We start from the raw sequence: 27,145 nt of genomic DNA on the forward strand, positions 1-27,145 counted from the left end.
TGTATGTATGTGTACATATATGCCATAGCATGTGTGTGGAAGTCAGAAAACAACTTGGAGGAATTGGGTCTCTCCTACCGTGTGAGTCCCAGTTTGAGGCTAAGCTGTTTTTTTAATATTTTCCTTTAGTTTTTTAAACTTATTTTATGAGCATTGGTGTTTTGCCTGCATGTATATCCTTGTGAGGGTGTCAGGTCCCCTGAAACTGAGGTTACAGAGAGTTGTGAGCTGCCATGTGGGTGCTGGGAATTGAACCCAGGTCCTCTGGAAGAGCAGCCAGTGCTCTTAACCATTGAGCCATCTCTCCAGCCCCTGTGGTGCATTGAACCGCCTGAGCCATCCCACCAGACCTTTTCAGTTGGAGGAGGCGGAAGGGGGTGATGCTGGTGGCCTCATAGACACTCAGCAAACACTCTACCACTAAGTTGTGCCCCCAGGCTCGTACATTTGTAAAAACAGAAAGAGGAACAGGCCTACCTTCATAGTGTTTTCAGGGTCAGAGGCGTGTGTTGCTGTGTGTTCCTGAGCCTAGGAACAGTGGCAGCTAGTCTTAATGTAAATTTTATTTAATCTCCATCCTCCATGTTCCCTCTGTGAGTTCCAGCGGCCGACTCTGTGCAGTGGGCAGTGCTTGGATTCCTGGCAGGAACTTTTTTTGTTTTTTGTTTTTGTTTTTTTGTTTTGTTTTGGTTTTGGTTTTTCGAGATAGGGTTTCCCTGTGTAACGGTCCTAGCTGTCCTGGAACTAGCTCTTGTGTGTGGACCAGGCTGGCCTTGAACTCACAGGATTCGCTTGCTTCTGCCTCCCAAGTGCTGGGATTAAAGGTGTGTGCCACCACTGCCCGGCGCGTGGCAGGAACTTAAGTGGCACCTGTGCTCATGTCCTCAAAATGTTCTCCAGCTCCATCACTCCTCAGCAGCTCCGTTAGCTGGCTCGGAAGCAGGTGCCTGTGCTGCAAACGTAGCTCGGTGAAGGAATGTTTTCCCGAATGTGTGAGGCCCTGTGTTTGATAACCAGAACCTGAGGAGAGGTAGAGACGGTATCTAGAGAACCATGAATCTAAACTGACAGCAGCCATAGGCCTGTGGCGAGCCGGCAAGAGGCAGGGCCTGACCACCATCACTGTGTTAGCATTGATTCATTTCCAGAATCTCACAGGAGCGTCATAGCACAGCCATTCCTCACCACCCCTGACCCAAGACCCAAGGCAACATCTCCATGGTCTCTTGATGCTGGAAATTGAATTAGACAAGACAAAACTGTCTATTCTCGAGTCGGGAAGAAGTGAGACCTCCTTCCAGGCTCGAACTCCACGCGATTCCCTTAGGAACTCTGGCCATGCACTCTTCCTTGAGATCTGGGAATACATTTCGGCCTCAGGCCTAAAAAAGGTTCATGTGAAGACCATGTCTCGCATGGTGGATCCCCGCTTGGTGCTGGGAACTTGCAAACATGGACTCTGGGACACTAACTAGTCCTGAGTGAGCTCCAACAGCACCCCAGCCCGTCTCCACTCCCCTTTGTTGGCGGAAGCCACTTCTTCACCCAGCTTCAGTTTCCTCATTTCTTCGATGACCCTGGCTGGGAGCAAAGGGTAGTAGCTGATGGCCAGACTAGCTCCCTTTCATTTTCTGTGTGCCTTTAGTACCGATAAATGTAAAGACAGGTAGTTCTGAGAAAGGCAAAAGGATCCATACTTTCATGCTATTTATGGGTGGAGCAAAGGCGATCTCGGTCTTCAAAGACTTTAAGCCAGTCTGTTGGGCTGCAGTGGGTGTATCTTGTCCACGGCCGATGAGGACAATTGAGAATTCCCGATCCTTCGGCCTCCACTACCTTACAGTCAGGAGCCACCATGACTTGCTTTTCTGTTTGGTTTGAGACAGTTTCACAGTGTAGCTCAGCTTACCTTGAATTCTCACAACAATTCTCCTGCCTCAGCGCCTTGAGTGCTGGGATTTTAGGCCTGTACCTAGATAAACATCAGCCAGTGTGTTTTACAAAAGATGCTAATCCTCTTCCAAGGAAAGAAATGACTTCCCCAGGGTTTGTAAGTGGCAGTGCTGGGTGTGTGCAGTTTCTTGACCACTGGGCTACCCAGCCCGTGCTTTGCAAATAAAAGACTCTCCACTATAGCAGCTCCTTTCCAGGACTCTGGCACTTGGGGCACAGGGTGGGGGCTGATCTGCGACTCCTGCCCTGCCCCACCCGAAGGCTGAGCCTGGAGGCAGGCTCTTTCTTTCCACCAGCAACTGGAAGAACTGGCCTCCAAGTCTTGCTAGGGGCTGAGAGGACGAACAAGGGGGCATTGAGCCTATTGGGGCCTCACAATGGCGGCTCTGTCTTTGCTGGCCGGGGGCTGGGCCCGTTTCCGATGGGGACAATAGTCAAAAGGCAGTGACGCTGGCAGGGCCTGGAATCCCGGGCGGGATTTTCCAAGGCCTCAAAGCTTGCTGTTTGTCCTCATGGGAGACCCAGGAAACCTGCCTCCCTACTGCCCCCCACCCACGCTGGGCCTAGTGCCCAGAGGCCCTGGTCCCCTCCCCAGCCCTGAGGTGACTGAGGTGGGCACAGCAGCAATTCATTTTCCCTGAAGATCTGGGGTCCATGAGGGTGCCTCACATCTGGCTACCCAGTCTCCATTTTGGAGGCAGCGGTGGAGGTCAGCCTTGAGATGAAAGTCATGCTGTTGTTGAGGTGTTGTTGAGGTCTACAGGGACTGCTCTTACCCAGCATGCTCTGCTTCACAGCCCAGTAACAAAGAGGGAAGTATGAGAGGGCTTGTGAGGTGGGAGGCCACTGTGTGGTCCTGGGCAGTGGACAGAGACAGGTCAGTGTTGTGTCCTGGCCAAGGGTAGTTCTTGATGACTTCATAGGAGAGTTGAGCCAAGGATTCTAGAGGTCTTTAGCTTCAGGATCTGAGTGAGCCTGGTTCCTTCCCGACAAGTTTGACATGAAGGAGTGCAGGACCAATGGACTCTTCAGAGCGTGACAGAGCAGGAGAAGTCTACCTACTTGGTTTCCAGTTGTGACCAGGCTTGTTTCCTATAGCCCCAGAGCTCAGCTAATGGGCTCTTCTCTTGTCTAGGAACCTGGGTTCAGTTTCAAGTGACCTCTAGCGCTACGCTAGACATAGGCTCCCAGGCTCCTGCCCGTGCCCTTCCATAGCTCTAAGTATGGGAATGGTCTGGTAAAGGCTTCGGATGGCTAGCAGGAATTTAAACTTCAGAGCCAAGTGAAAGAAAAAGCCTCTTTACTCCCCCTTCTGGGGCAGGCTCTCCCCCGGCTGGACTCCAGGCTGGTCCTGCCTTCCAGGGGCTCCAGGAGCCCTTGGCCTTGGCCTCTGCCTTGTGCCTGCCTCCCCGAGCTCTTGCTACCTTGTCTTCCTCACCACTCTGGCTCCCCTCTTGTCCTGCTGGACCCTGAACCTGGCAGGCTGGGGGGGCCACTTGAGGTCTCTTCAAGGTCTGACCCAGACACTGGCAATATCTAGCCTCCACTCAGGACATAAATCAGGCTCCCTGTGGCTGTGGGGGTTGTGGGTGGCAGCTGAGCCAGTTAAGGGAGGGTGTTGGGGGGGGCAGTCCTGGTTGGTACATGCTGTGTTAGCAGGGAACGGTGCCCAACTGCAAGCCAGGCAGACCTGGTGCTGACTGGCCCTGCTTATCCAGCTTGGGGCCCCCACCTAGGAGACCAGCCTTGGGGTAACCAAACAGGAAACCTGGATTCTTTCCCAGTGTGTCAGGGAGCTGGTATACCGTAAAGATAGATGGCCCTCATCTAGCGTGAAACCAGGGCCAGAGAAACAGTCCCCAGGGAGAGATACAGACCCCAACCCAGGATGGTCACATAGACTCCTTCCCCAGGAATGAGAGCTACACGCCTGCTCTCAAAGAGACAGATGCATAGCTTTTAAAGGGAGGAGTGTCTCTCTCCTGAGGGACAGACACACAGAAGTAAAGTCCCACTCACACCCTAAGGTGGCCAGACATACAGGCCTTTGCAGGAGATGAGCGCATGACACTTGAAACACAAGAAGGAAGGGCAGATCCCTAAAGATCCTGAGGTCAGGCAGAGGACATGAGCACCCAGCCTGGAGAGGCTGACAAGCTGGGGCCCGGAGTCTGATTTCTCACGATCCTCGCCACTTTCTCTACTGTCTTTTCCACTTTCTCCTTCGCTCGGCTGCTTCCTCAGCCACAGAGGCCAGAGGCGGGAGGTGGAGGAACCCTTGCTCTTGGTCCCAGGGGACCTTGTCAGAAAGGGACAGCTGGTCTTCATTGCTCCCATGGCCTAGATAGAGGGTCAGCAGAAATGGCTCTGACTATCCAGCAAGGCTGGCTACCGTCAGGAGCCCCTAGCCTGACGTCAGTCCCGCTCATTGTTGTTGCTGGGGCTTGAGTCACGCCCTGTGACGCCACTGGGGTCAGCTCTGCAGCAGCTGGAGTGGCCTTCGGGGCCAGTTTCAGGGCTCAGTTCTCCCCCTGGGTACACCCCAGGATGAGGTGGGGCCATCTGAGGCCACATTCATCAGGCAACGCCAGCTGCCTGCTTCCAAGGACTTGGGTTGGTCTTCAAGGTCCCTCCCCAGGCCTTTGCTGCATGCACGGCTGATAGCACCTTACTCAGTGGCCTGCTGCCTGGCTGCTGGAACACCCAACTCTCGCGGAGGAATCTGCTGCCTCAGAGCTCCGCTCTCAGCCTTCAGTGAGCCCTCCCTGCCGGCCTCTTCCCCTTCTCCAGAAAACCCTGGAGCTCCACGGCTTCCTGGCACCCTCCCCCTCCTGCCCATCTGCTCAAGTTGCTGTCCTGTGCTCTCTGCAGTGGCCTGGTCTTTCTTAAGGCGTCTAATCACTTCCCGTCATTCTGAGAATGGGACTTGCTCCTTCTCTTAACACTGGTGGATTTCTTGTCTATTTTGTTTTGCGATGGTCTTTTTTGCCCTATGATCCAGGCTAGCCCTTGTACAGACTCCACAGCCCAGGCTGGCTTGATTCTTTTGCCTCAGGCTCCCAAGGGCTGGGAGTACGATCCTGTATTACCTAGCCTGGTTCCCTCTACCTGAATGTGTCCCTTTCCCTTTCAGGCCACCGGGGGGGGGGGGGGGGGGGGGGGGGGGGGGGGGGGGTGGGGGGGGGGGGGGGGGGGGGCACCGGCGTCTCCCTGGGATGACAGCAGTAGCGCTCTCCTCACTCTTTCTGGCCCCACAGAACCTGCTGTCATTTCTTACAGACCATTAATTTTTCTTTCCATTTTTATTTATTTATTTTTGTTTATTTTTGTTTTTTCGAGACAGGGTTTCTCTGTGGCTTTGGAACCTGTCCTGGAACTAGCTCTTATAGACCAGGCTGGCCTCGAACTCACAGAGATCCGCCTGCCTCTGCCTCCCCAGTGCTGAGATTAAAGGCGTGCGCCACCACCACCCAGCTAAACAACTGTATCTTGATCATAGGGGTCAAGGCATAGGATTGGAGAACTCATGCCACATACAACCATTCTTTTTGGCTAAGGCTGAACTATTCAGACAAGGATGGGACTCAAGGTTTGGGTGTCCTGGAAGAAGTCAGGAATGTCTGAGGAGGCAAGGCTTGGCCAGCATGTGAAACCAGAGAGACGAAAGAACTCAGCTCAATGACAGGCAGCAAAGGCTCAACAGGGAGGATGGGCTGTGGGGCAGGGAGAAGAGTGATGTAAAGAAGACAGGCATGCTATAGGCCTGTCACTTCAGTGCTGGGGAGGGGCGGGGGTCAAGAATCACAGCCAGCCTTGGAAAGAGGCTTTATCAAAATCACCCATGCAATAGCAATACTAAAAACAACAACAGCAACAAAGGGAGCAAAATCATCGGTAGAGAAGAGCCAGCCATTATGGGGCCCTGGCAAGTGTCTTAGAGTTTGCAGAGACAGGACACAGCTACATGCATGGGAGGAGACGATAGATGTGAGGGATGGAGGTTTATTACAGGGAATAGTTTACACCGTTGTGATGAGGGCCCAAGAGCTGATGGCAGCAATGGGAAAGCCCGGAGAGCAGAAGGTTTAGTTTGAGTCTGAATGCTGCAGTTTGGGGACTCAGAAACTCAAGAGAGGGCTGATGTCCCAGCCCTAAAGCAGTAAAGAATGCCCCTAGCAGGAGAATGAGGCTTTGATCAGGTGATGCCCGCCACACTAGGGAGGGCCATCAACTTCATTTAGTCTACCACTTTCAAGTGTCACTCCCAACAGAGACACCTTCACACGTGTCTGACAAATGTCTGGGTGTGTTCCAGTCAAGTTGAAGGTGACACATACAGTTAACTATCACTGTAAACCAGGGCACACCAGTGAGCCCCAGTTTCATGAGCCGTAGGCTGGGGCTGCTGAGTAGAGTTTTATCTCTCTTAAAGACACAGTCGTGATAAGTCAGCACTGCAGCGTCTCTCAAGTGCAGCCATGCATGACCGCTAGCTACCAAGGCGGAATGGTGTCCTCGGTGGTGCCAGCAAAGAGCCTGAGATAGAGGAGGGTGGAGTTGTGGCTTAGTGGTAGAAAATTCACCCAGGATTCACAAGCCCTACGTCAATTTCCAACACACACACACACACACCCCTGGTTCTAACCCCCAGGAGCCTTATTGTACTTACTCCTCCCGATTGATCAATAGAGTAATCTTTTATGCATTTTAGACTCCAAATTCAGCAGTATCCTGCGGCTTAAAATTGACACGGTGGAAAGCTGGCAAAGATAGTAAAAATCAAGGCGGTTCCCTGCTGCTCAATAGGTGCTGCATTTTTCTCTTGCCTTTCTGGTTGGTGAGGCGTATTAGAGAACAGCAGTATGTGTGGAGGGTTCTGCAGAAAGCAGACAGGTGAGCTGTACTGGTAAAATGCACCCGTTTGAACTTTATGTCTGCTCCTTGCTCAGTGATCTAAGTAAGTGACTTAGCTTCTCTCATGGTCAATTTCTTATTCTAGATACAAGACACTCATTCACTGCTTTGGGAGAAGAAATGTGTTTGGAACAACTCAGGAGTGCCCCCTGTCGGAAGCTGAGGACGGCACGCTCTCCAGGAGCCAACAGCAACTGGCCAAACCCTGTGGGCTCTGGGTTAACAACCACAAAGTCAACTAAACACGCTCCGAGAAATTATACAGCAGGGGCACTTAATTTGTATTCGTAGAACACCTTATAGATCACAAAGATCTTTCTTGTGATCCTTCACAGAAGCTCCCCGTTTTTGAGGGAATTTTAAAAAGGGTGATGTCAGAGAAGCAACCGCGTAATCGTTAAAAACAAGACTGTCACCTGCTCGGTCATGATAGAACACCGAGTAGTGGCCGGGCGGTGGTGGCGCACGCCTTTAATCCCAGCACTTGGGAGGCAGAGGCAGGCGGATCTCTGTGAGTTCGAGACCAGCCTGGTCTACAAGAGCTAGTTCCAGGACAAGCTCCAAAACCACAGAGAAACCCTGTCTCGAAAAACCAAAAAAGAAAAGAACACCGAGTAGTGCTTCTGTATGGAGATAACTTAGGGAAATTAAGCTCCTTTTTCGAAATCTTCTGTGGGTCTAAGCTCAGGGAACCTGACTGTGAGGCACTTTAGGCCAGCACAAATTCGGCCACTCACTGAGCGTCGTGCAGCACACCGGCGTGCGCTCATCTCCAGGGAGCCCCTCAGACGTTAAGGCCTGGATCTTGGGATCCCTGCTGTCTTACTGTCTTAGGGCTGTCAGCGTCCGCCGGGGACCACGCCTTGGTCGCCGATGACTCCGCTCGGCCACCAGAGGCAGCGCAGAGTCCACCCTTCCCTTCTTTCCCTCTTGTCTCGATGGCGGAAGTGGGTTGTACCAGCCCAAACAACGTTCTCGCTGGTAGGAGTGAATAGACTCGTCCAAATGAGGGGGTTGTTTTTCTCATCGAGTCTTATGGCCCGAGGCACGATCAAGCAAAAGAAAAAAACTAGCCATTAAATATGGAGCACTATAAGAGGTTATGTGGCTCGTGAGAGCTTTCCGACGCTGCGGCTGCAGCTGTGTAGGGCTGGATCGAGCCGAGCTGGGCTAGCAACCTCCATAGACGCGGTGGTTTCTTCCGGTTCCGCCCGCCGGCCGCGGAAAACTTCCGGTCTGCGCGAGGCTCTGGCGGAGGGGTCGCCGGCCCGGAGGAACCTGTGTTGGGTGTCCTGCTCCGGGGGGGGGAAAGGTGTCCGAGTCCGGTCCTTGTCGTCTGCGTTGCTGCCCCGAGACGGCGCGAGTTCGCGGGCAGTGACCCTGACGTCCGGTCCGAATTCTCGGTACGGATCCAAATCGCCTGTTTTTGCTTTTAGTCTATTCCCGAGCACTCCGCATTCGCGCGGGGATTGGAGCGGCAGAAGGGGACTCGAGGCTGCGTGACTCCTGGTCCAGTCTCTACACGCAGGGTGGGGGGTTGGCTTGTCCTAGGTCAACCAGACTTGAGCCTGATCTTTAGGGGGACCAGAGGGAAATGTAAACTGCCTAGGGCTGGAAGGAAGGGGTGGGTCCAGGCATACTGAAAACTCGGGAAGTTGCTGGTGAGAGGGAGAAATGGAAGAAAGGGCGACCAGAGCTGGGGAATCGAAGGGTGGTGTCAAACAAGATGATGATGAGTGAGACAGCCATCGCATCCCTGATCCAAGAGAAACAAACCCTTGGAAGAACCTGGAATTCTGGGTCAGGATGCATTGAACAATTAAGAGAGACAGTTTATAGTGAGGAATAGAATGTAGTCCCCTTCCTGTAGGACGTGTCCAGTGGGAGAGACCAAAAACGCCTGGTGGCACAGGTGCCTAAGCTGATGGCCAGGTGAAAGGGGGCGCCGCCTACGGCTCCACACACTGTTGCCTTATGTCTAGAGTAGAGGTACTTACTACTTAAGAACAGGAGACAGCCCAACACTTGGGAAGTTGAGGCAGAAGATTCCCAGGTGGTGGATCTCTGTGCGTTCGAGGCCAGCCTGGTCTACAAAGCAAGTCCCAGGATAGCCAGGGCTACACAGAAAAGCCCTGTCTCAAAGAAAAAAAAAAAAAAGACAAAAAAACCCACACAAATAACAACCAATCAACCAACTAACTGATAAATCAAATAAATAAAATAAAAAACCCCTGCTAAAATTGACAAAGCAGATACGAAAACTAAAGCCAGTGGGTCGAAACCCGAGGCATTGATTCCTTTGGTTGAAGAAGTAGCTTAACTATTGCTCTCCGGAGGAATCTAAAGATGAGGTGGTCTGTGTGCGAGGCGGTGAGAAGTCACTAAGAAGCCACAACAAGTAGAATACACACACATCTTAGAAACGTAACTGCTTGCATTTCCTGTGGGCTCAGTGTGTGTGTTTACTCTCTTTACATGTATGGATATTTCGCCTGCCTGTGTGACTGCACCATGTATGTGCAGTGCCCACCGAGGAGGTGCTGGATCCTCTAGGACTGGCGCTACAGATGGTTGTGAGCCACCCTGTGGATGCTGGGACTTGAATCTAGGTCCTTTGGAAGAGCAGTCAGTGCTCTTAACTACTGAGCCATCTCTCCAGCTCCTGCCTTTTAGGTTCTTTTCCCAGCCTCCCTCCCAACACATCTTTGCATGATTGCCAGGTAATAGCAGTATGGTAACGAGTAAGCACTTAGGGAATGTTTGTTATTATCAGGCAGAGTTCTGGGTGGTATACACATGCAACTCTTTCTGTCTTTGGGAGGAACTACTGCTTTTTTACTACTTTCTTGTGGGCACTGGAGATGAGAGCTCTTGTACATGCCGAACCGCATCCCCAGTGTTGCCTTTCTATTGTGTTAAGCAGCTTGTACAGCTGTTGGGGCACAGCTGCAGTAGATTTTCCTGGATGCCTGGCATTTGAGTTTTTTTCTTTTTTTTTAATTTGGTTTTTCGAGACAGGGTTTCTCTGTGGTTTTGGAGCCTGTCCTGGAACTAACTCTTGTAGACCAGGCTGGTCTCGAGCTCACAGAGATCCGCCTGCCTCTGCCTCCCGAGTGCTGGGATTAAAGGCATGCGCCGCCACCGCCCAGCTAGGCATTTGAGTTATTGTTGTCAACCAGTAGACTGTTTTACATGTATTAGCAGAAATCTTTGCTGAATCCCAGTCTGTAGGTAGAAAACTGAGGCTCAAAGAGGCCGAATGATTCGATTAGGGTCTGAGAGTGGTAGCTCTTCTGTTCCTGTCATAAAATACCTAATAATTGTCAGGTAGTGATGGCACACGCCTTTAATCCCACGTCGGGGGGGGGGGGGCAGAGGCAGGTGGATCTCTGTGAGTTCAAGGCCAACCCCGGGGTACAGAGAGAAACCCTGTCTCAAACAAACAAACAAACAAACAGATTCAAGTCATTGCGCACAGGACTTGTGTGTAGGAGAATCACAGGATGATGTAGGAGAGCCAGGCTTACCCTGTAGTCCCGCCTATCCAAGAGGTGGAGGCAGAAAGGCCATTGGGGCCCAGGAGTTACAGGCCAGTTTGGGGAAAAGACCCTGTCTGTCTCTCTGTGTCTTTGTTGTGGAGGTGGAGTGCTTTTAAAGACAGGCGCTCTATTTTGTGTGGGGACTCACTGTGTATTCTCAGCTGTTCTTGAATTCACAGAGATCCACCTGCCTCTACCTCCTAAGTGTGGGGTTAAAGGTGTGCACCACCACTCCCAGCTCAGACCAAGACAAAGTACAAGTGTCGCTCTTCGGTGTTGAAGCCAGGGCTGTTGGGCTTGAGTGTTTTACGCTCCACTTTCCACTGCCCGTTTCTAGTTCCACTTCTGCCCAGCCTTTCTGTCTTAAACACATTTTACCTGGGGGTCTAGCTGGCCTGGGAGGTGTGTGGGTGTGGGGTGTGTGTTATCTGGGTTTGAAAGCCCAGCCTTCCCAGCTCTCCTATGACTTGGCAAAGGACAAAGAGTGGCATCTGCCCTGTAGCCAGAGCTGACTTTCTCATGTAGAGATTTGATGTTGACACAGGGTTTCAGTCGCCCTTGGGACAGAGTCCAGATGCTTTAACCCAGCCATTAAGGTCCCAGAAAATTGACTCGGGCTTTTTTTTTGTGCTCCGGACTCATGTTCTTGCTGTTTTGGGCCGTTTCCCTTGCTGCCCTTCTTCCCCTGCAGCTTCCTAGGGCAGAGCCCCTGTGCTCAGGCTGACTCTGCCTACTGAGGAGGCACGGTGGCGCTTCACTGACCTGCTAGACAGAGTGCCCCGATGGAATGCAAGTCTCACCTCACCTGATGGTTGGACTGGGGACCTTGAGGCTCTGCCCTTTGGTGGTCCCAAGGGTCTGTGGGTTGTCTCATAAAATGTGCTACCAGAACACACAAGGGCCAGGAGAAGCAGAGGCTGAGCCCGGTTGAGCAGAAAGTGGACAGGACCTTCTAGATGATCTGACCTGGTTCTTACAGGCCGCTGCCCCCGAGAGGTGGGGTGAAGCTTCCTGCCTTTCGCCTTTGTTCTGGTGCTGGCTGCAAGATGAACTGTCGATCAGAAGTGCTGGAAGTGTCAGTGGAGGGGCGGCAGGTGGAGGAGGCCATGCTGGCCGTGCTACACACCGTGCTCCTGCACCGCAGCACGGGCAAGTTTCACTACAAGAAGGAGGGCACTTACTCCATCGGCACCGTGGGCATCCAGGATGTTGACTGTGACTTCATTGACTTCACGTATGTGCGTGTCTCCTCTGAGGAGCTGGACCGGGCCTTGCGCAAGGTTGTTGGGGAATTCAAGGTAGGTGGGTGGCCTAGCTGATGGCAGGTGGGCCTGCAGTGTGTACCCCTCCACCCTGGCAGTGTGCTGGACCAGCTTACCCTCCCCTCCTAAGAGCAGGAGTCCTTTTGTTTTGTTTTGTTTTGTTTTTCAAGACAGGGTTTCTCTGTAGCTTTGGAGCCTGTCCTGGAACTAGCTCTTGTAGACCAGGCTGGTCTCGAACTCACAGAGATCCGCCTGCCTCTGCCTCCTGAGTGCTGGGATTAAAGGTATGCACCTCCACCGCCTGACAGGAGTCAGTTCTTAAGGCTCAAAGGAATGGATGTGTTGAGAGCTCCTTTGGGTCTGGGAAGGTGCTCCTACTTTCTCTGGAGGAAGAGTGAGCTGAATACCTCAGCCCCTCAGCTTAAACAGTGAGGTTGCTGAGAGGTGGTCCCTGCTCCTGTGATCCTGACCACCTTGGCTCCACAGCTGTCCATGACAGCTGTCTCTTCTGTTTCCTCCTCATATAGTTTGGGTCTTTCCCATCTGGCCTGAAACTCTCTAAGAGGGGAAGTGCCTGGCTGAGTGGCTTTCTCCAATTGTGAGGTCCCTTTGGGCACTGTGGCCTGTGCTTGTGTAGGCGGGGAGAAAGGGGTGAGGGACACACCAGGCTGCTCACGGTGGTCACCCCTCCAGTGATGAAATGGCACTGTGGATTTTTAATATTTTTTAAGGTAGTATATCGGTGGGTTTCATCCTGACATCTTTATACATGTATATCATTGTACCTTGTTCTTATCCATTCCTCTCCCAATGCTCGCCTTTCTCCCTAAATAGTCCTCCTTTCGTGTCATGCATGTAGGTGTGTGCATATATTTAATCTAGATTTCGCATATGAGAGACAATTTGTGATATGTTTTCTTTTATTTCTCCCAAATTGCCCTCCTTCCTTCCTCATTGGCAATGTGAGTTTTATCTTTGTCTTCATTGAGAAGTCTAGTTTCAGGGTATTGGAGGGAAGTCCTTCCTTTTCCTTGTGTTTCTCCCTTCCTCCATTGCTGTGTTCCCTGAGCCTGTCCGTCCCCAGGCCCGGTACTTACTGCAGGGGCTGCACAGCCAGGTGGACGCCCGCTCTCCAGGGCTGCAGCGCTCGCACTCGATCTCTGACCTCGTGAGCTCAGGCAGGGTGAGTTGTGAGGTACCCTAGTCACGCTTTACCACCGAGAGGCTTAAAAGTAGGGACTAGCTGGCCATGGCGGCGCATGCCCTTAATCCCAGCACTCAGAAGCAGGCGGGTCTCTATGAGTCTCTATGAGTTTGAGGCCAGCCTGGGCTACATAGCGAGTTCCAGGACAGCCAGAGCTACATAGTGAGACTGTCTCAGAAAGGGGGTGAGTGAGTGGGAGCCAGGGCCATCCTTCCCTCTAAGCAAGGCTGACCTTGGACAGGAGACACCACAGAAAATGAACTTAGAGTAACAGTGGTCCCTGCCTGCGGTTTCTGTACTACAAGGACTTAATGATCAAGATGTACTTAGTGTTTGAATAGAGTGTGCTGCTATTACAGAATTGTTAGCCATTGTTACTACCAGTCAGGGTGCGTGACTGTTTGTCAGTGGAGGAAATGACTGTACCCACTGGAGAGGCATCTTTGCTCTCTGTTGCCCATGGGCCTGGAGCAGTAGCCATGGGACAGCATAGGTAGAATTATTGAGTGTTTGGTTCCATGTGCTTCTCAGAAGAGAGCAATTGAAGCTGCCAGGTCTGTTTTGTCATCCACTTTTACTAACTCATCCCTTGGCATCCACTTCTCTAAACCAGTTCCTAAGGCTCTGTTGTTCCTCCTGCTTTTTAAAGAGAGACTGAGGTTGGGTAGTCATGAAGTAGAAGAGCAGGTAGGCTTTATCTGGGGAGGAGTTATTGCAGAGTTTTCAGAAGTGATTGTATTTTGCTTATGTGTATGCCTCTGTAAACATTTGCCACGTGTGTGTCTATGTGTGTGTCACGTGTGTTCAGGTGCCTGTGGGAGCCAGAGGCTGTCAGATTCCCTGAAGCTGGAATTAGATGTGGTTGTAGACTTCCTGGTGGACTGATGGAGCTACTAAGGTCCTCTGCTAGTACCCTTAACCAGTGAACCATTTCTACAGCCCCTGGTTGCGGGGACCCGAGTGGGGTACAGAAAGAGAAGGCCCTAATGTGACATGAAAGTGACAGTGTCGTGATCACAGTCTGGAGTCAAACTTTGGTCCAGGTCTTCACAAGATCACTTTGGCAAGTATGCATATGTATGTGTGGGTACCTGAGCAGCGTGCATATGGAGGCCAGGTGACATCCCGTGAGACGGTCTCTCATTGGCCCGAAGCTCACAGAGCAGGCTAGACTGGCTGGTGCTGTAAGCGTCCACACTGCCCAACATCTCTGTGTGACTCTGGGATCAGACTCCGGTCCGCAGGCTCCTGAGCCAGCTCTTCCTTCCCAAGCCGCCTGCTCGCCCGTGGGCTGTTTCTTCTCTGAACCTCATTTTACTGAGTTAAATTATCTGTCCCCTCTGTGATTTTAGAGAAGCGAGTGACATTGAAAGTTCTTGGCGCAGAATAGGTGTCTCTAGACCTGGTAACCCCCTTGAGCTCCCCTTCCCCTGCCTTTACCTCCCCGTGCTGGGGTTATAGGCATGCACCCTGTCTTAGTTATTTTTCTATTGTTGTGATAAGAGATCACGGCCAAGACAGCTGTTGGTTTTATTTAAGGCTCACAGTTCCAGAGGGTTAAAGTCCATGTTCATCATGGCGGGAGCACGGCATCTGGCAGACATGGCCCTGAGATGGCAGCTGAAAGCTTGTATCTTGTGGCGCGAGCACAAGACAGAGATGGGTCTTTGAGACCTCAGAGCCTGCCCCTAATGGCACACCTTTTCCAACAAGGCCACACTTCCTGTCCTTCCCAAACAGTTCTGTCAACTGGGGACCAAATAGTAAAATTTATAAACTTGATTCAAACCGCTAAATTTGACTTCCTGGTCCCATAGATTTTTGGCTGTATCATAATGCAAGATGTATTTAGTTAAACTTCAAAGTCTCCATAGTGTTTCACAGTCTCAACACCATTTTTGTTTTTGTTTTTGTTCATCAAGGTGGGATTTCTCTGTGTAGCCCTGGCTGTTTTGGAACTCACTCTGTAGATAAGGGTGACTTTGAACTCAAGAGATCCTCCTGCCTCTGCCTCCTAAGCTATGGGATTAAAGACATCACCACACCTGGCTTTAACATTTTTAAAGTCCAAAGTTGTCTCAGACTCAAGGCTGTCTCTTACCTGTAACTCCCTGTAAAACCAGAAGCAGATCACATAATTCCACACACAGTGGCACAGGACATAACGTTACCATTCCAAAAGGAAGAAAAGAGAGCTCAGCCAGGTAATGCTGGACCAAAGCCAGACTGAAAACCCAGCAGGGAAAACTCCGAGTCTGATGTCGGAAGACTTAGGTGACTCCTTCCTCCCGGCTTTGGTGACTGCACACTCCTGCCTCTTGGGCTGCTTCCCCTCCGTGTCTGCGGCTTGGCAGGTGTCTTTTGGCTCTGGCATCTCCAACCTCATGTAGTAGCCAAACAATGCAGGGTTCACTTTCACAGATTCACACAGTGGCCCCTCAGGGCCTCTATGCAGGGACTCTTCTGCCACACACTTGGCTTCAGTGGCTCTCCTTTGCCTTGGAGGAAGATCCCACAACCTCATTACTTGTGTATCCTCCATGACTCTAGAGCCGGGACCATGTGAACAGAACAACTAGGTTTGTGGAGAACCCTGGCCTCCTCGAATGATTGTCACAGCAGCTTTGGTTTGTTACTTTTTAGGAGTAGAAACTCCCTCCAGCTTTTCCTTTGTACAGATTGGAAGCTTAACTGGGCAGGGCCCTCCCTGAGGTCCTCCCTTCATTCCTTTTTGGATTAGGCCTTTAAAAAAAATCTCAGCTCTTTCAGTGCAAGACTGGGCACCAACATTAAATTTCCTGGTGCTGTTTTTCTCCTCAAACTCTACATTTTATTTTATTTTTTGGTTTTTCGAGACAGGGTTTCTCTGTGGCTCTTGAGCCTGTCCTGGAACTAGCTCTTGTAGACCAGGCTGGCCTCGAACTCACAGAGATCCGCCTGCCTCTGCTTCCCGAGTGCTGGCATTAAAGGCGTGCGCCACCACCGCCCGCCAAACTCTCCGTTTTTTATTTTGCTCCACTTAAACATTTTCATTGTAGACCTGTGTAAGAGTGGTTACTAAGAACCACGTGACAGAGTCTATCAGACTGTCTTGAACTGTCCTCTGCTAACAAAATTAGTTCATTCCATTTAAATTTAGCCGCAGGTAGATTCTTAAGGACAAGGGCATAAATATCACAAGAATGGCCTCTAGCCCAGGTGCTAATATTGTTCACTTTTGAAACCTGAGCCAGACCTTCGTAGTCTACATTGCTTTTAGCGCCATTGTCTTCCAGACATGTACTATTAAGACCTGCTTACAGTATTCTGTTAGTTTCCTAGTTCAGAGTCCCTAAGTCTTCCACATTCTTCTCTGAAACAGTATGATTAAACCTGTCATGCATTACCCCACTCCTGGTACCAACATTTTTTATTTGGTTTTTGTTTTTTCGAGATAGGGTTTCTCTGTGTGACAGCCCTGGAGCTAGCTCTTGTAGATCAGGCTGACCTTGAACTCACAGAGATCCGCCGGCCTCTGCCTCCCGAGTGCTGGCATTAAAGGCGTGCGCCACCACCGCCCGGCCTCTGGTACCAACTTCTTTATTTTTCTCTTTCTGTGATAAGACACTATGGCGAAGGCAGCTGCTAAAAGAATGTTTGGGCTTCCAGCCTCAGAGCGTGAGTTTGTGACCCTCAGGATGGGGAGAATGGCAGCAGGCAGGCAGGCATGGTATTGGAGCAGGAGTTGAGAGCTCACGTTGAGACACAACCATGAAACAATTTATTGGAAATGGCACAAGTCTTTTGAAACCCCAAAGCCCACCCCCAGTGACCACCTGCTCCAACAAGGTTGTGCCTCCTCCAACAAGGCCATGCCCCCTACTCTATTCCAACAGTTCTTGTGAGGTTGATCAGTGCAGAAGAACTAAACAGGAAACCGGGGTCCCGAGGTAGTTGAGCACAGAGTGCAAATCCTCCCAAGTTTCGTTTTTAATCATTACAGCTCTTGATAACAGGAGTTTGCAGTTCAGCAGAGAAGCTTGGTCCTCAGGCCAGCACCTTCAAGGTTATATAAATGTCTGAGGCGTGGGAGCAGGCTTTGCCCTATCTTCTAGAAACCAAGGAAGGCCTCTGGTATTCCCATGCTTCTCAACTGAGGAATGCCACAAGCAGGCCCAGGTTCTTTGTCACATTTGTTGATATCCAAATTCCCTTCCTGTGAAATACAACATTGGATGTTTCCGTATCCATGTCACAGATTCCTAGTGTCTTCACATAACCTTAATTCAAACCCCAGCAGTTCTACCAGCTAGAGACCAAGTGTTCAAATAGATAGCCTCCACAGGCTGTTCTCATTCAACCCACAGCATAGCCGCTGGTTAGAACACAATAGCTCATTATGTATGAGTGTGTACACTTGTGTAGGTGTGCATCTGCACCTTAGCTCACGTTTGATACAGTGCCACTGCCTCCTCTCCTCCTTCTCCTCCTCCTCCTCTTCTTCTCCTTCTCCTCCTTCTCCTCCTCTTCTTCTTCTTCTTTTTTTGTTTTTTCGAGACAGGGTTTCTCTGTAGCTTTGGAGCCTGTCCTGGTACTAGCTCTTGTTTGAGGCTGGCCTCAAACTCCCAAAGATCCATCTGCCTCTGCCTCCCAAGTGCTGGGATTAAAGGCGTGCGCCACCACTGCCTGACAGTGCCACTTCTTAAAGCTGAGCAGGGCAAGGAGAAGGGTCTTAGTTTGCCTGAACCAATTTTAGGCCAGCGGTATTTTCTGTCACCTCATGCAAGTCCTTTATCTTCCATAGGTCTCATTCCCTGCCATGTTTAGTGGGTAGAGTGAGTAGAGATGAAATGAATTCCCCAGGGTGTGGGAGTCAGGCCTCACAGGAGAAGAACCTCCCAAGGCCATGGCCTGCTCATCTGTTCTGTCTTCCCCAGGATGCACTGCGGAATTCAGGTGGTGATGGGCTAGGCCAGATGTCCTTGGAATTCTATCAGAAGAAAAAGTCTCGTTGGCCTTTTTCAGATGAGTGTATCCCTTGGGAGGTGTGGACGGTCAAGGTGCATGTGGTAGCCCTGGCCACGGAGCAGGAGCGGCAGATCTGCCGAGAGAAGGTGGGTGAGAAGCTCTGTGAGAAGATCATCAACATTGTGGAGGTGATGAGCAGGCACGAGTACCTGCCCAAGATGCCCACGCAGTCAGAAGTGGACAACGTGTTTGACACAGGCCTGCGTGATGTGCAGCCCTACCTCTACAAGATCTCCTTTCAGATCACTGATGCCCTGGGCACCTCCGTCACCACCACTATGCGCAGGCTCATCAAAGACACCCTTGCTCTGTAGGCCTTGCTGGGGCCTTGGCAGCTCCTTGATGGCTCTGGGAGTCTGATGCTGAGGTCTTGGGGCTCTGGAACCTGCTCTAGATTCTTGGTGAGACTTGAAGAGAAGTTCCAGGTGTCCTTGTTTTGTGGTTACCAGCCTCTGGTGACCCTGTCGCCTTTGCAGTGGTTCTGTTCTAGATGCAACCTTTCCACACCTCTCCTGGTGGGGTCTCTTTCTACACTGTACAGAACTACCATGAGGGTTGCAAATAAAGTTGAGATGTGAGTTTGGCTCAGCTGTCTTGGCTTGTGTCCTGCCATGAACACTTTGTGACATTCTCATGAGGACACATGTATGCTGAGGGCATTCCAAACCGAGAGAAGTGGGTTGATGCAGTTAAGCTGATGGAGCTTATGGTGTTAGACATTCATATGTAGGTGTCCCCCAACCAGATGTGACCATGACTTGTCCAATAGTGGGACAATGGGTGCTTTGTCTTTATGGCACATACACAAAAATTGTTTAACTAGGGGTATTTAAGGAAAGGTGGGTCTTGGGGTTGTGGTTTCCAGTGACACTGCCCAGGTTGGCAATGCTTGGGAACGCACTCATTTTTACACAGGTGTACTCTGTCTCCACCGCTACACTCCTCACTTATTCTGTAATTTGGAATGCTGTTGGCTACATTTGGGAGATCTAAGCCCAACTGAGTGAACGCCCATAGGGAGGAACACTGAAGCTGGTTGGGTCCTGGCCATGGTCCTGGAGCGGGGAGCTGGGATGATTTCCAGGTCATGCACGTGGTGTCCTCCTCAGTCTATGGGCACTCTGGAGGATGGACGTCTGAGGGACTTAGAGCTAGAGAAGGCATCTTTACAAGCTTCCCTGGCATGCTGCAGTCGGGGTGTTCCCTATTTTCTTTTGAGGTATCGACTAGAGGTGACCTTTTCGGGGGGGGGGGGTGTTTGAGACAGAACCTTACCAGTAGGCCACAGCCTTGTGGTGATTCACAGATTAATAGAAATGGGTTAATATAAGATGTCAGAGTTAGCTAGAAGTATGCCTAAGCTATTGGCCAAACAGTGTTGTAATTAATATAGTTTCTGTGTGGTTATTCAGGTCTGAGCAGTGGGGGAAATGAAAGCACAGTCTGCCTACAAGTGATACCCTAACAGCTGGGGCTAACACACATGGTCTGCCTTCCACTTCAGGTCCCGGTTCTTGTACACCCGCTCAGGGTAAGGAGGGAAGTAGCTGAGAGCATGCCTGCTGCTCAGTACCCCTGTTTGAGCAAGCAGCTGGATGGGGTCTTCTAGGTGCGCATGCTCCTTCCCAGAGTTGAGGTGTTGAGTGCGGCTCCTACCAGGCGGTCCCAGAACTGGCGGTAAAGGTACCTCTACCATATTGAAAGACTGAGAAAGGCGGAGCCAGCATCTAGGGCTGCTGTGAACACACTACTTACCATTTTAAAATGCTTCTTGTCAGAAAAGTATTTCAGATAGGACAGATTCAGACATAAAAGACCTCTAAATGAGGGCTGGAGAGATGGCTCAGAGGTTGAGGGCATTGCCTGCTCTTCTGGAGGTCCTGAGTTCAGTTCCCAGCGGCCACATGGTGGCTCATAACCATCTGTAATGGGGTCTGGTGCTCTCTTCTGGCCAGCAGGCATATACGCAGATAGAATATTGTATACATAATAAATAAATAAATATTTAAAAAAAAAAAAGACCTCTAAATGATTAAAAAAAAAGACCTCTAAATGAGACATAGTATGTTTAAAAAAATGTACATAGGCTTGGGAGAGAGAAGAAAAAGTATAAACAATTATAAAAAGAAGTAAAGTCTTTAAAGAGACAGTAAAAGTAATATGAAAATGCAGCCATAGATTAAAGGAGTAAAGAAAAATAAGCCATGTAAAGATGAAATATACACAGACTCGATTATGTATATTGTTATGTTTCTTTGAATCTTTTGACTGCAGAGAGATACTTGATTCTGGGGGCTGCTGTTAATCCAGCATATGCATTTTAAAGGTATCTTGACTTCAGAATTTGGGTCTAAGGATTTGCTGCTTTGGAAAAGAGGTTCTGCTTTTGTTTCCACAGAGGATAGAAAGCTGTGGATTCCTTACCAGATAATACAGTTTATCAAACAAGACCTCTTGAAACAATGGCCCAGATGGTCCAACATCCATGACAGCTTCAGGACTGCTGGTTGAGATGGATCTGCCACATAGGATGCCCCATGAAAGACCTGATTAACAGCGCTCCCAGTCAGCAGGAAGTAGTCTAGAGGACAACGCCCAAATTCCCTAAATGATTGTTTATAAATGTTTATTTACATTTAAAGGGGATATGATATAGAGATGAATACTTTGTATTGGTATGAATTTTGGTTTATTGATACAAATTTAAGGTCAGTTTTGTTGTATGTATATTTCTGCTCTTGATTTATGTGTTTATGCAATTCATTTGAAAATGTATAATTAAGAAATGCAGGTTAATAGATAGTCTATAATAGTCAAGCTTGTAGTCCATGTTAGGTTTTCTAGATGTACAGAGATATGTTTCAGATTTCAGATGGATAGGTTTTCTTCAAACCTTTCAAAGACTAACAGAATATGGCATTTAAAATGTTTTAAGAACTTAGGACTTTTCTGACAATGAGGCACATCTGCTCCTGGCAGCACCAATTACTTCAAGAGGAAGATGGGCATTGAAGAGGCTGCTTATGCCTTTTGGGCAAGAAACTGCTCTTGCCTGGACTGCTTGATGGTGTGCTGTTTTAACTGGAAAAATGACTGCTGAACTTGCCTAAAGGTGAGACAGTCCTTCAGGATTCCTGCTTCATGAAAGAGTCTGCTAGACATTCTGCAGGATACAGAAGAAAGTGACTGACAAACTGCCAATAGAGGTGAAACGGTCTTTCAAATTACCTGCTTCATAGAAAAGTCTGCACGGATACTATAGGTCTGTAGGCTGAAGATGGATGCCCCAGTGTTACAGAAGAACTTTGGGTGACTGTCCAGGCAGTGAGATGTCTCTGTCAATTCTAGAATTTTGGAAGTTGCTTACAATGCACTTCCTTTTAACTTAGGTAATATATCCTTCTGGGGTCTTTGATGGAGTTGAAGAATAGATAGTTGTAGTTTTCCTTAGTTATGATAAAAGATAAAGTATGTATAAATATTGTAACTGTAAGTCTTGCTGATAGCTATTTTGTTAATTTTACTATGTTAAAGTTAAAACCTTCCTTTTTATTTAGAAAGAAAAGGGGAGATGATGTGGGATTCCCCTCTGTATGCTATGAATATGTTATATTACCATTGATTATTAAAGAAGCTGTTTTAGCCAGTGGCTTAGTAGAGTAAAGCCAGGTGGGAAATCCGAACAGAGATATAGAGAGAAAGTAGGCAGAGTCAGAGAGATGGCATGTAACTGCTGAATGAGAAAGATGCCAGCTGCCAGCCACAACCTTACCGGTACACCACAGCCTCATGGTGATTCACAGATTAATAGAAATGGGTTAATTTAAGATATAAGAATTAGCTAGAAATATGCCTAAGCTATTGACCAAACAGTGTTGTAATTAATATAGTTTCTGTGTGATTATTCAGGTCTGAGCAGTTGGGAAACGAAAACACAATCTCCACCTACAGACAGGTCTCTACATAGCTGAGACATTCCTGGCTGCCCCAGAGCTAACTGTTTAGCTCAGGCTGGCCTCAGACTCAGAGATCCACTAGCCTCTGTTTGGGATTAAAGCTGTAACATTTTTTGGTTTTGGTGAGAGGGTTTTGCCTATGTAGCCCTGGCTGTCCTGGGTTTTATTCTGTAGACCAGGCTGGCCTTGAACTCAGAGATCCTCCTGCCTCTGCCTCCCAAGTGCTAGAATTAAAGGCATGTGCCACCACTGTCTAGCTTAGTTATTCTTTTTGAGACAAAGTTAAGTAGTCCGAGCTGGCCTTGAACTCCTTATGTATTCTGACCTTGGATTTCTTCTGTTCTATGCTGGCATTGCAGGTGGATGCTGCCCTGCCCCCTTTTATGTCATGCTGGGATTTGAAAAACAAAGCCTTCCATTGGGCAAGTTGCTAGGCAAGCACTCTGCCAACTGAGCTACACCCAAGCCTCTTCATGGTGACTTTATTTTTGAAAAGGGAACTTAAGGGGTTGGAGAAATAACTTAGCTGTTAAGAGCACTGGCTGTTCTTCTAGAGGTACTGAGTTCAAGTCCCAGCAACCACATGATGGTTCATAACCCTTTGTAATGGGATCTGATGCCCTCTTCTGGTGTGCAGTGATACCCACAGACAGAGCATTCATATTACAGAGAGAGTAAAAGAAAAGGAACTTAAAATTTGCTAAGGGATTTTCCAGGACACCTGGGCAGGCTTCTCTCACCCAAATTGTGTTCGACTCCCCGACCCTGGCTGGGCTGTGGGTATCTAGCTGGCAGGGGCTGTCTTCTAAGGCAGTAATACCCCATCCTTCTGGAGCATTATGATTCTCCTGAGGTGGGGACAGTGGGCTAGGTCTCTGCTCTTTTTAAAATTATTGTTGTTATTTTTATTTTGGTTTTTCTAGATGGGGTTTCTCTCTAGCTTTGGAGCCTGTCCTGGAACTCACTCTGTAAGATCTGCCTGCCTCTGCCTCCTGAGTGCAGGGATTAAAGGCGTGCACTGCCACTGCCCGGCTTAAATTATTATTTTTGAAATAATAATAAAATTACATCACCCCTGCTTCCTCCCTCCAAACCTTCCCATATAGCCCTCCTTGTTCTCTTATCTATGCTCTCTTCTTGATAAATAGGACTCCTTATCCAAGAGGACCGGAGAACATAGGTAGGACTTGCCTCAGGGAACCTAGTTCTACCCGCTCTGTCTGCCCTGTGGTGTGGTGGAGTCCTGTGTTCTGCTTGCCTGCCCCGAGGGAAGGATTTCCATATTCGGACCCTTTGGGCTACCTGTTTGGCTGTGTCCCTGGGGGCTAGAAGTGTTGAACATCTAGTTCTGGGACAGAAAGCTCTGTGTGTTCAGGGCCTTAAGCGGCCCCTGGAGGGGGCTGTCTAAATCTCAGAAGCTGAAAAGCCCCGAGAACACTGAATCTTGGTGTTTTTCAAGGGAAGCCTTGGGGACAGACCTCCTGGACTTACCTGGAAATTTCAAATTATGGGCATGGAATTGGAGAACAGAAAGGTTTAGCCTAAGAATCTGGCCTGCCAGAGAAGGACCTAGAGGGTACTCGGAGGAGCCTGTCTAGGAGGGGCCTGAGTTGGGTAGAGTGGGGCGGTAGAGGCCTGGGAGACCCGCCCCTTGAATACATCTCGGGCCTCAGCACTCAGGACAGTGTGCACATCTGGGCAGCTGGTGGGAGCATGAACAGCTCACAGATGGGAGTTGCGGCCAAGGCTGCCTGGCTGAGCTGCTGTAACCAATCTGGGTTGCCTCTCCAGCCACCGGAGGGGCCACCACTGGTGCAGGCGGTGGTACTGGGCGTGTTGTCACTTCTGGTGATCTGTGGGATCCTGTTCCTGGGTGGCGGACTCCTCCTCCGAGCGCAGGGCCTGATCGCACCACCAACTCGGGAAAGGCACGCATCCCCCGAGGCCGAGCCTGGTGCCTGTGGTGGGGATGACTCCTAGGTGTCAGCCTGTCTTGAGAAGCTCAGCCCCTTCTGTGCCCTCCAGAGCCCATTTCTGTGGAGCACAGTGGAAGGTCCATCCCACAAACTCCTGTCTCCTGCACAGGTGAGCGCCATGAGGCGTAGGGAATGTGGGGGTGGGGCTGGGTGGTGTGGGCGCAGTGATGGCCTGTACTCTCACCAAACCAGACAGCCCCTAGTTCAGGGTGGGGCTGGAGTTTCCCTTCGCCTCTGATCATCTCTCCCACCCTGACTGTCCTCTACAAACAGACAGCCCTTGTGCTCCCGCGAGCATAAAGGAAGAGACCGGCATGGCCTTGGTGATGGGAGTTCTTTTCTGGTACCTGTGTGCTTCCCCATCCCTGCATCTGCCCAGTCCAACGTGCAGTGTGCTGGGCTCAGCAAGAACCTTTGTACTGGAGACTAATTCAGCCTGGCCTTGGCTATCAGCTAGTTGCTCTCTCCTCCGAGAAGCCTTTGTTTATGACGGGAGTGTGTGGGGGGGCAACCAAGCTGAAGGTGGAGGAGGGGAGGGGGACGAGCCTTCACTCCCATTGGAGAGGAATCCCTGCTTGTTTGGAGGACCCTTGCAGGTAGAGAGGTGTGGTGAGGCCTCCTCCCCTGCCCCCTGCCTCTGGTAGCTCAGGACCAGCTGTGCGTTGGGGGTGGTGACGGCAAGGCTCCTGACAGGAGCAGATGCTGCAGTAAGTAGAAGTGGGACCGAGGATCCAGCTGTGGGGCTGTTTCTGGGTCTCTGTCTCTGTCTCTCTAAGGACGGGAACCATCTGGAGAGAAGGGCCTGGGTGGCCAAAGACAGAGTAACCCCAGTCCAAGGCCACCTCAGACTGAGCCATGAAAGGGGGGTGCTGTGTGGGACGCCTGGGGACTTCTGTGAGAGGCTCTTCCTGGCGACTCCCACCCCTCGTGCTCTCAAGTTACCACCAAGAAGGCAGTGTTGCAGGGTGCCCGTGAGGATGACCTGGTGAGGGGCTGAGGGTGTGGGCAGGAGCAGCTAAGCAGCTGTGAAGCCGACAATGTGTGATCCTTGCTTAGCAGCTAAGGGTTTGGCACTGGTCCTGGCCAGCCGTGCCACCCTGGCCTTGAAAATGGCAGATTACGTCAAAGATGCCTCCCCCATTGCCTTGGAGTGAAGATAGTTCAGGGCAGGGCAGTGTGTGTGTGTGTGTGTGTGTGTGTGCGCACGCGCACACACACGTGCACGCTCCTGGCATCAGGGTAGTGGGCAGCAGAGCCCAGGGCACTGTCCCCACTCACTTCCCTGGTGGTGGGCACCAGAGAGGTCCTGACCAGGTTCCCCTGAGCCTACCATCTGATACCCTCTGTTGCAGTCTCCCTCCTTGTGCTTCCCTTCCTCTCTCTCTAAATCCCTGCAAACCCCTTCACTGGCAAACAGAGAAGCTCAGAGAACGTTGAGAGGGAGAACAAACCCAGGAGACCGAGCGTGAAACCTGGAGCCCCGCGGTGCAGTTCCAGCTCTGCCACGCCCCTGAGCATGTCATGTGAGGCTCCAGGTTCCAAACTCAGTCTCCTGGGTCTGCTCTCCCTCTGTTTCCCCACAGCTCTGTGAGATGCTGGCAGGAGACATGGCTTCCCTTCCCACCAGAAGGGAGCTGTTACAGGCACACATACAATGTTCAGCTTGGCCTCAACCCTAAGCATCATTGTCCCTGACCCCTCTTGTCCCTACTTCTTCAGTGGCCTTGCCAGATTCCGTTTTGGTCCTAGGACAGTCTTCAGATGCCAGGAGACAAGTCCTTACCAGCTGGGCGCAGCTTTCCTGGTTTGAACCTGAGGAATGGGGAGGGCCTCAGAGGATTGCTGAAGTAAACATGGATGGGAAAGTCCCTGTGGTGTTAGGGATGTGTGGCGAATTGGATGGCAGGAGAGGCTGTGTCTCCAGCACTGTCTTGTCTGCTCACACCCAGGGCTGTGACAGAGCTGGGAGAGGGGGTAGGCCAGCTTCCTGCCTTTGATGTCCCTTGGACTCAGTGTTTGGAATGGGTACTGTGTGTTCAGAAGTTCACTACAGATCTCTGATCAAGGCTATTGGGTGGTGGGGAAAAAGAGGGGTTTGCTGCAGTAAGCTCCTTTCAGAGTAGAAAGAAGGGGGGATAGGAGGGGGTCTGAGGGACAGAGGAGCGGCACCTTGGCTCCCATTGCACTCTGTTAGCCTGAGCCTGTGCGACCACGGCTGGGGCAACCGACGAACTGGCACCCTGCCCTACCCTGTCAGTCTGATCACTGTGCAGGGCCCTGTCTGATCTCAGCTGACTGCCCAGCTCCCTCCAGTCAAGATAGGGGCACCATGTCTTACAGATGCTGGAGCCAGCTGTGCCTCTCAGAGAGCTCTCCCTCCACCTGCCAGCGCATCAGGGAACCCCTGCCACCCACCCTCATCCCAGTTGTGATGCAGATGGTGGACTGAAGATACCTGGACTGTGGTGACTCTGCACTCTGGGATCCTGGCACTCAGTGCTGCCTCTGAGCTGTTCCCTGACACCCAGGGTGGGTCCCAGAGACCCAGGCTCCAGGAACACTGAGTCTACAGTGACTGCTGTCTGCTCTGGGCACTGAAGTGACTTTTCGCCCCAACCACTTGGACACTAGTGTGTCCTCTGCCCACCACCAGGCCCCTGTGGACATGGGTGAAGCTCCTGTCCTGCCTGATGCTTGACAGTAGTGTCCTACAGCCCAGCAACCTGTTGTAACCTGCTGCCGCTGAGAGCCGTAGGTTAGACCCTCCCATTTGGAGAGAGCATCAGCCACCCAGCAATGTGCCATCACTTTCCATGGCTTGCTATTAAACAGGCCAGCAATACAGTTCTGAGTGTGTGGTTTGTTTCCAGCCCTTGACCTTGGGATTCCTAGTTTGTCTCCTCGCTCCCCTTCCATTTTCCTGCTTTCTAGCAGACTGTTTGTTTATTTCTTATGTGTTCTTAGTTATTGAGATAGGATTTTACTTCAATAGCCTAAGCTGACCTGAAACTTACTGTGTGCTCTAGGATGAACTTGAACTCGCAGTAATCCTTCTACCTCAGCCCCTCAGGGATTACAGATGGCGCCACACAGCTGGTTTAGAACTAAGACTTTGTGAGGGTGGGTGTGATGTCTGGAAGTGACTCTAGTGCCCAAATGTGGTCGAGCCCTGACCTCTTGGTCAGTGTGATCAAGAGTTTGGCTTTATTCAACCTCCGACAAGAGCTGGGGAGGGGCACCTCTTCTATGTGGCTTCCATAGGCTCACATGTTTGAATGCTTGCTCCCCAGTTGATAGAACTCTTTGAGAAGGATTGGTAGGTGTGGCCTTATGG

The 27,145-nt window shown here is 50.6% G+C and overlaps 2 protein-coding genes across 2 annotated transcripts; both read left to right on the plus strand.

Moving 5' to 3' along the window:
- The first annotated feature begins 8,095 nt into the window (after positions 1–8,095).
- Atg101 (autophagy related 101) lies at positions 8,096–22,103 on the plus strand. The gene is made up of 3 exons (XM_057792678.1): positions 8,096–8,270; positions 11,386–11,704; positions 17,789–22,103. The coding sequence occupies exons 2-3, from the start codon at positions 11,453–11,455 to the stop codon at positions 18,191–18,193; spliced, it is 657 nt and encodes a 218-aa protein (XP_057648661.1). The 5' UTR covers positions 8,096–8,270; positions 11,386–11,452; the 3' UTR covers positions 18,194–22,103.
- A 1,417-nt stretch (positions 22,104–23,520) lies between these two features.
- Positions 23,521–26,704, plus strand: Smim41 (small integral membrane protein 41). The gene is made up of 2 exons (XM_057792367.1): positions 23,521–23,920; positions 26,152–26,704. The coding sequence occupies exon 1, from the start codon at positions 23,549–23,551 to the stop codon at positions 23,813–23,815; it is 267 nt and encodes an 88-aa protein (XP_057648350.1). The 5' UTR covers positions 23,521–23,548; the 3' UTR covers positions 23,816–23,920; positions 26,152–26,704.
- The last annotated feature ends 441 nt before the right edge of the window (positions 26,705–27,145 follow it).

The sequence above is a fragment of the Chionomys nivalis genome, chromosome 17, assembly GCF_950005125.1.
Source record: "Chionomys nivalis chromosome 17, mChiNiv1.1, whole genome shotgun sequence".
Lineage (NCBI taxonomy): Eukaryota > Metazoa > Chordata > Mammalia > Rodentia > Cricetidae > Chionomys > Chionomys nivalis.

Bases quoted from the DNA above. Each gene is read 5' to 3' on its own strand.
- Atg101 (XM_057792678.1), top strand. From the start codon at position 11,453: ATGAACTGTCGATCAGAAGTGCTGGAAGTGTCAGTGGAGGGGCGGCAG. The intron at 11,705-17,788 runs GTAGGTGGGTGG...TGTCTTCCCCAG, and splicing joins AGGTTGTTGGGGAATTCAAG to GATGCACTGCGGAATTCAGG.
- Smim41 (XM_057792367.1), top strand. From the start codon at position 23,549: ATGAACAGCTCACAGATGGGAGTTGCGGCCAAGGCTGCCTGGCTGAGC.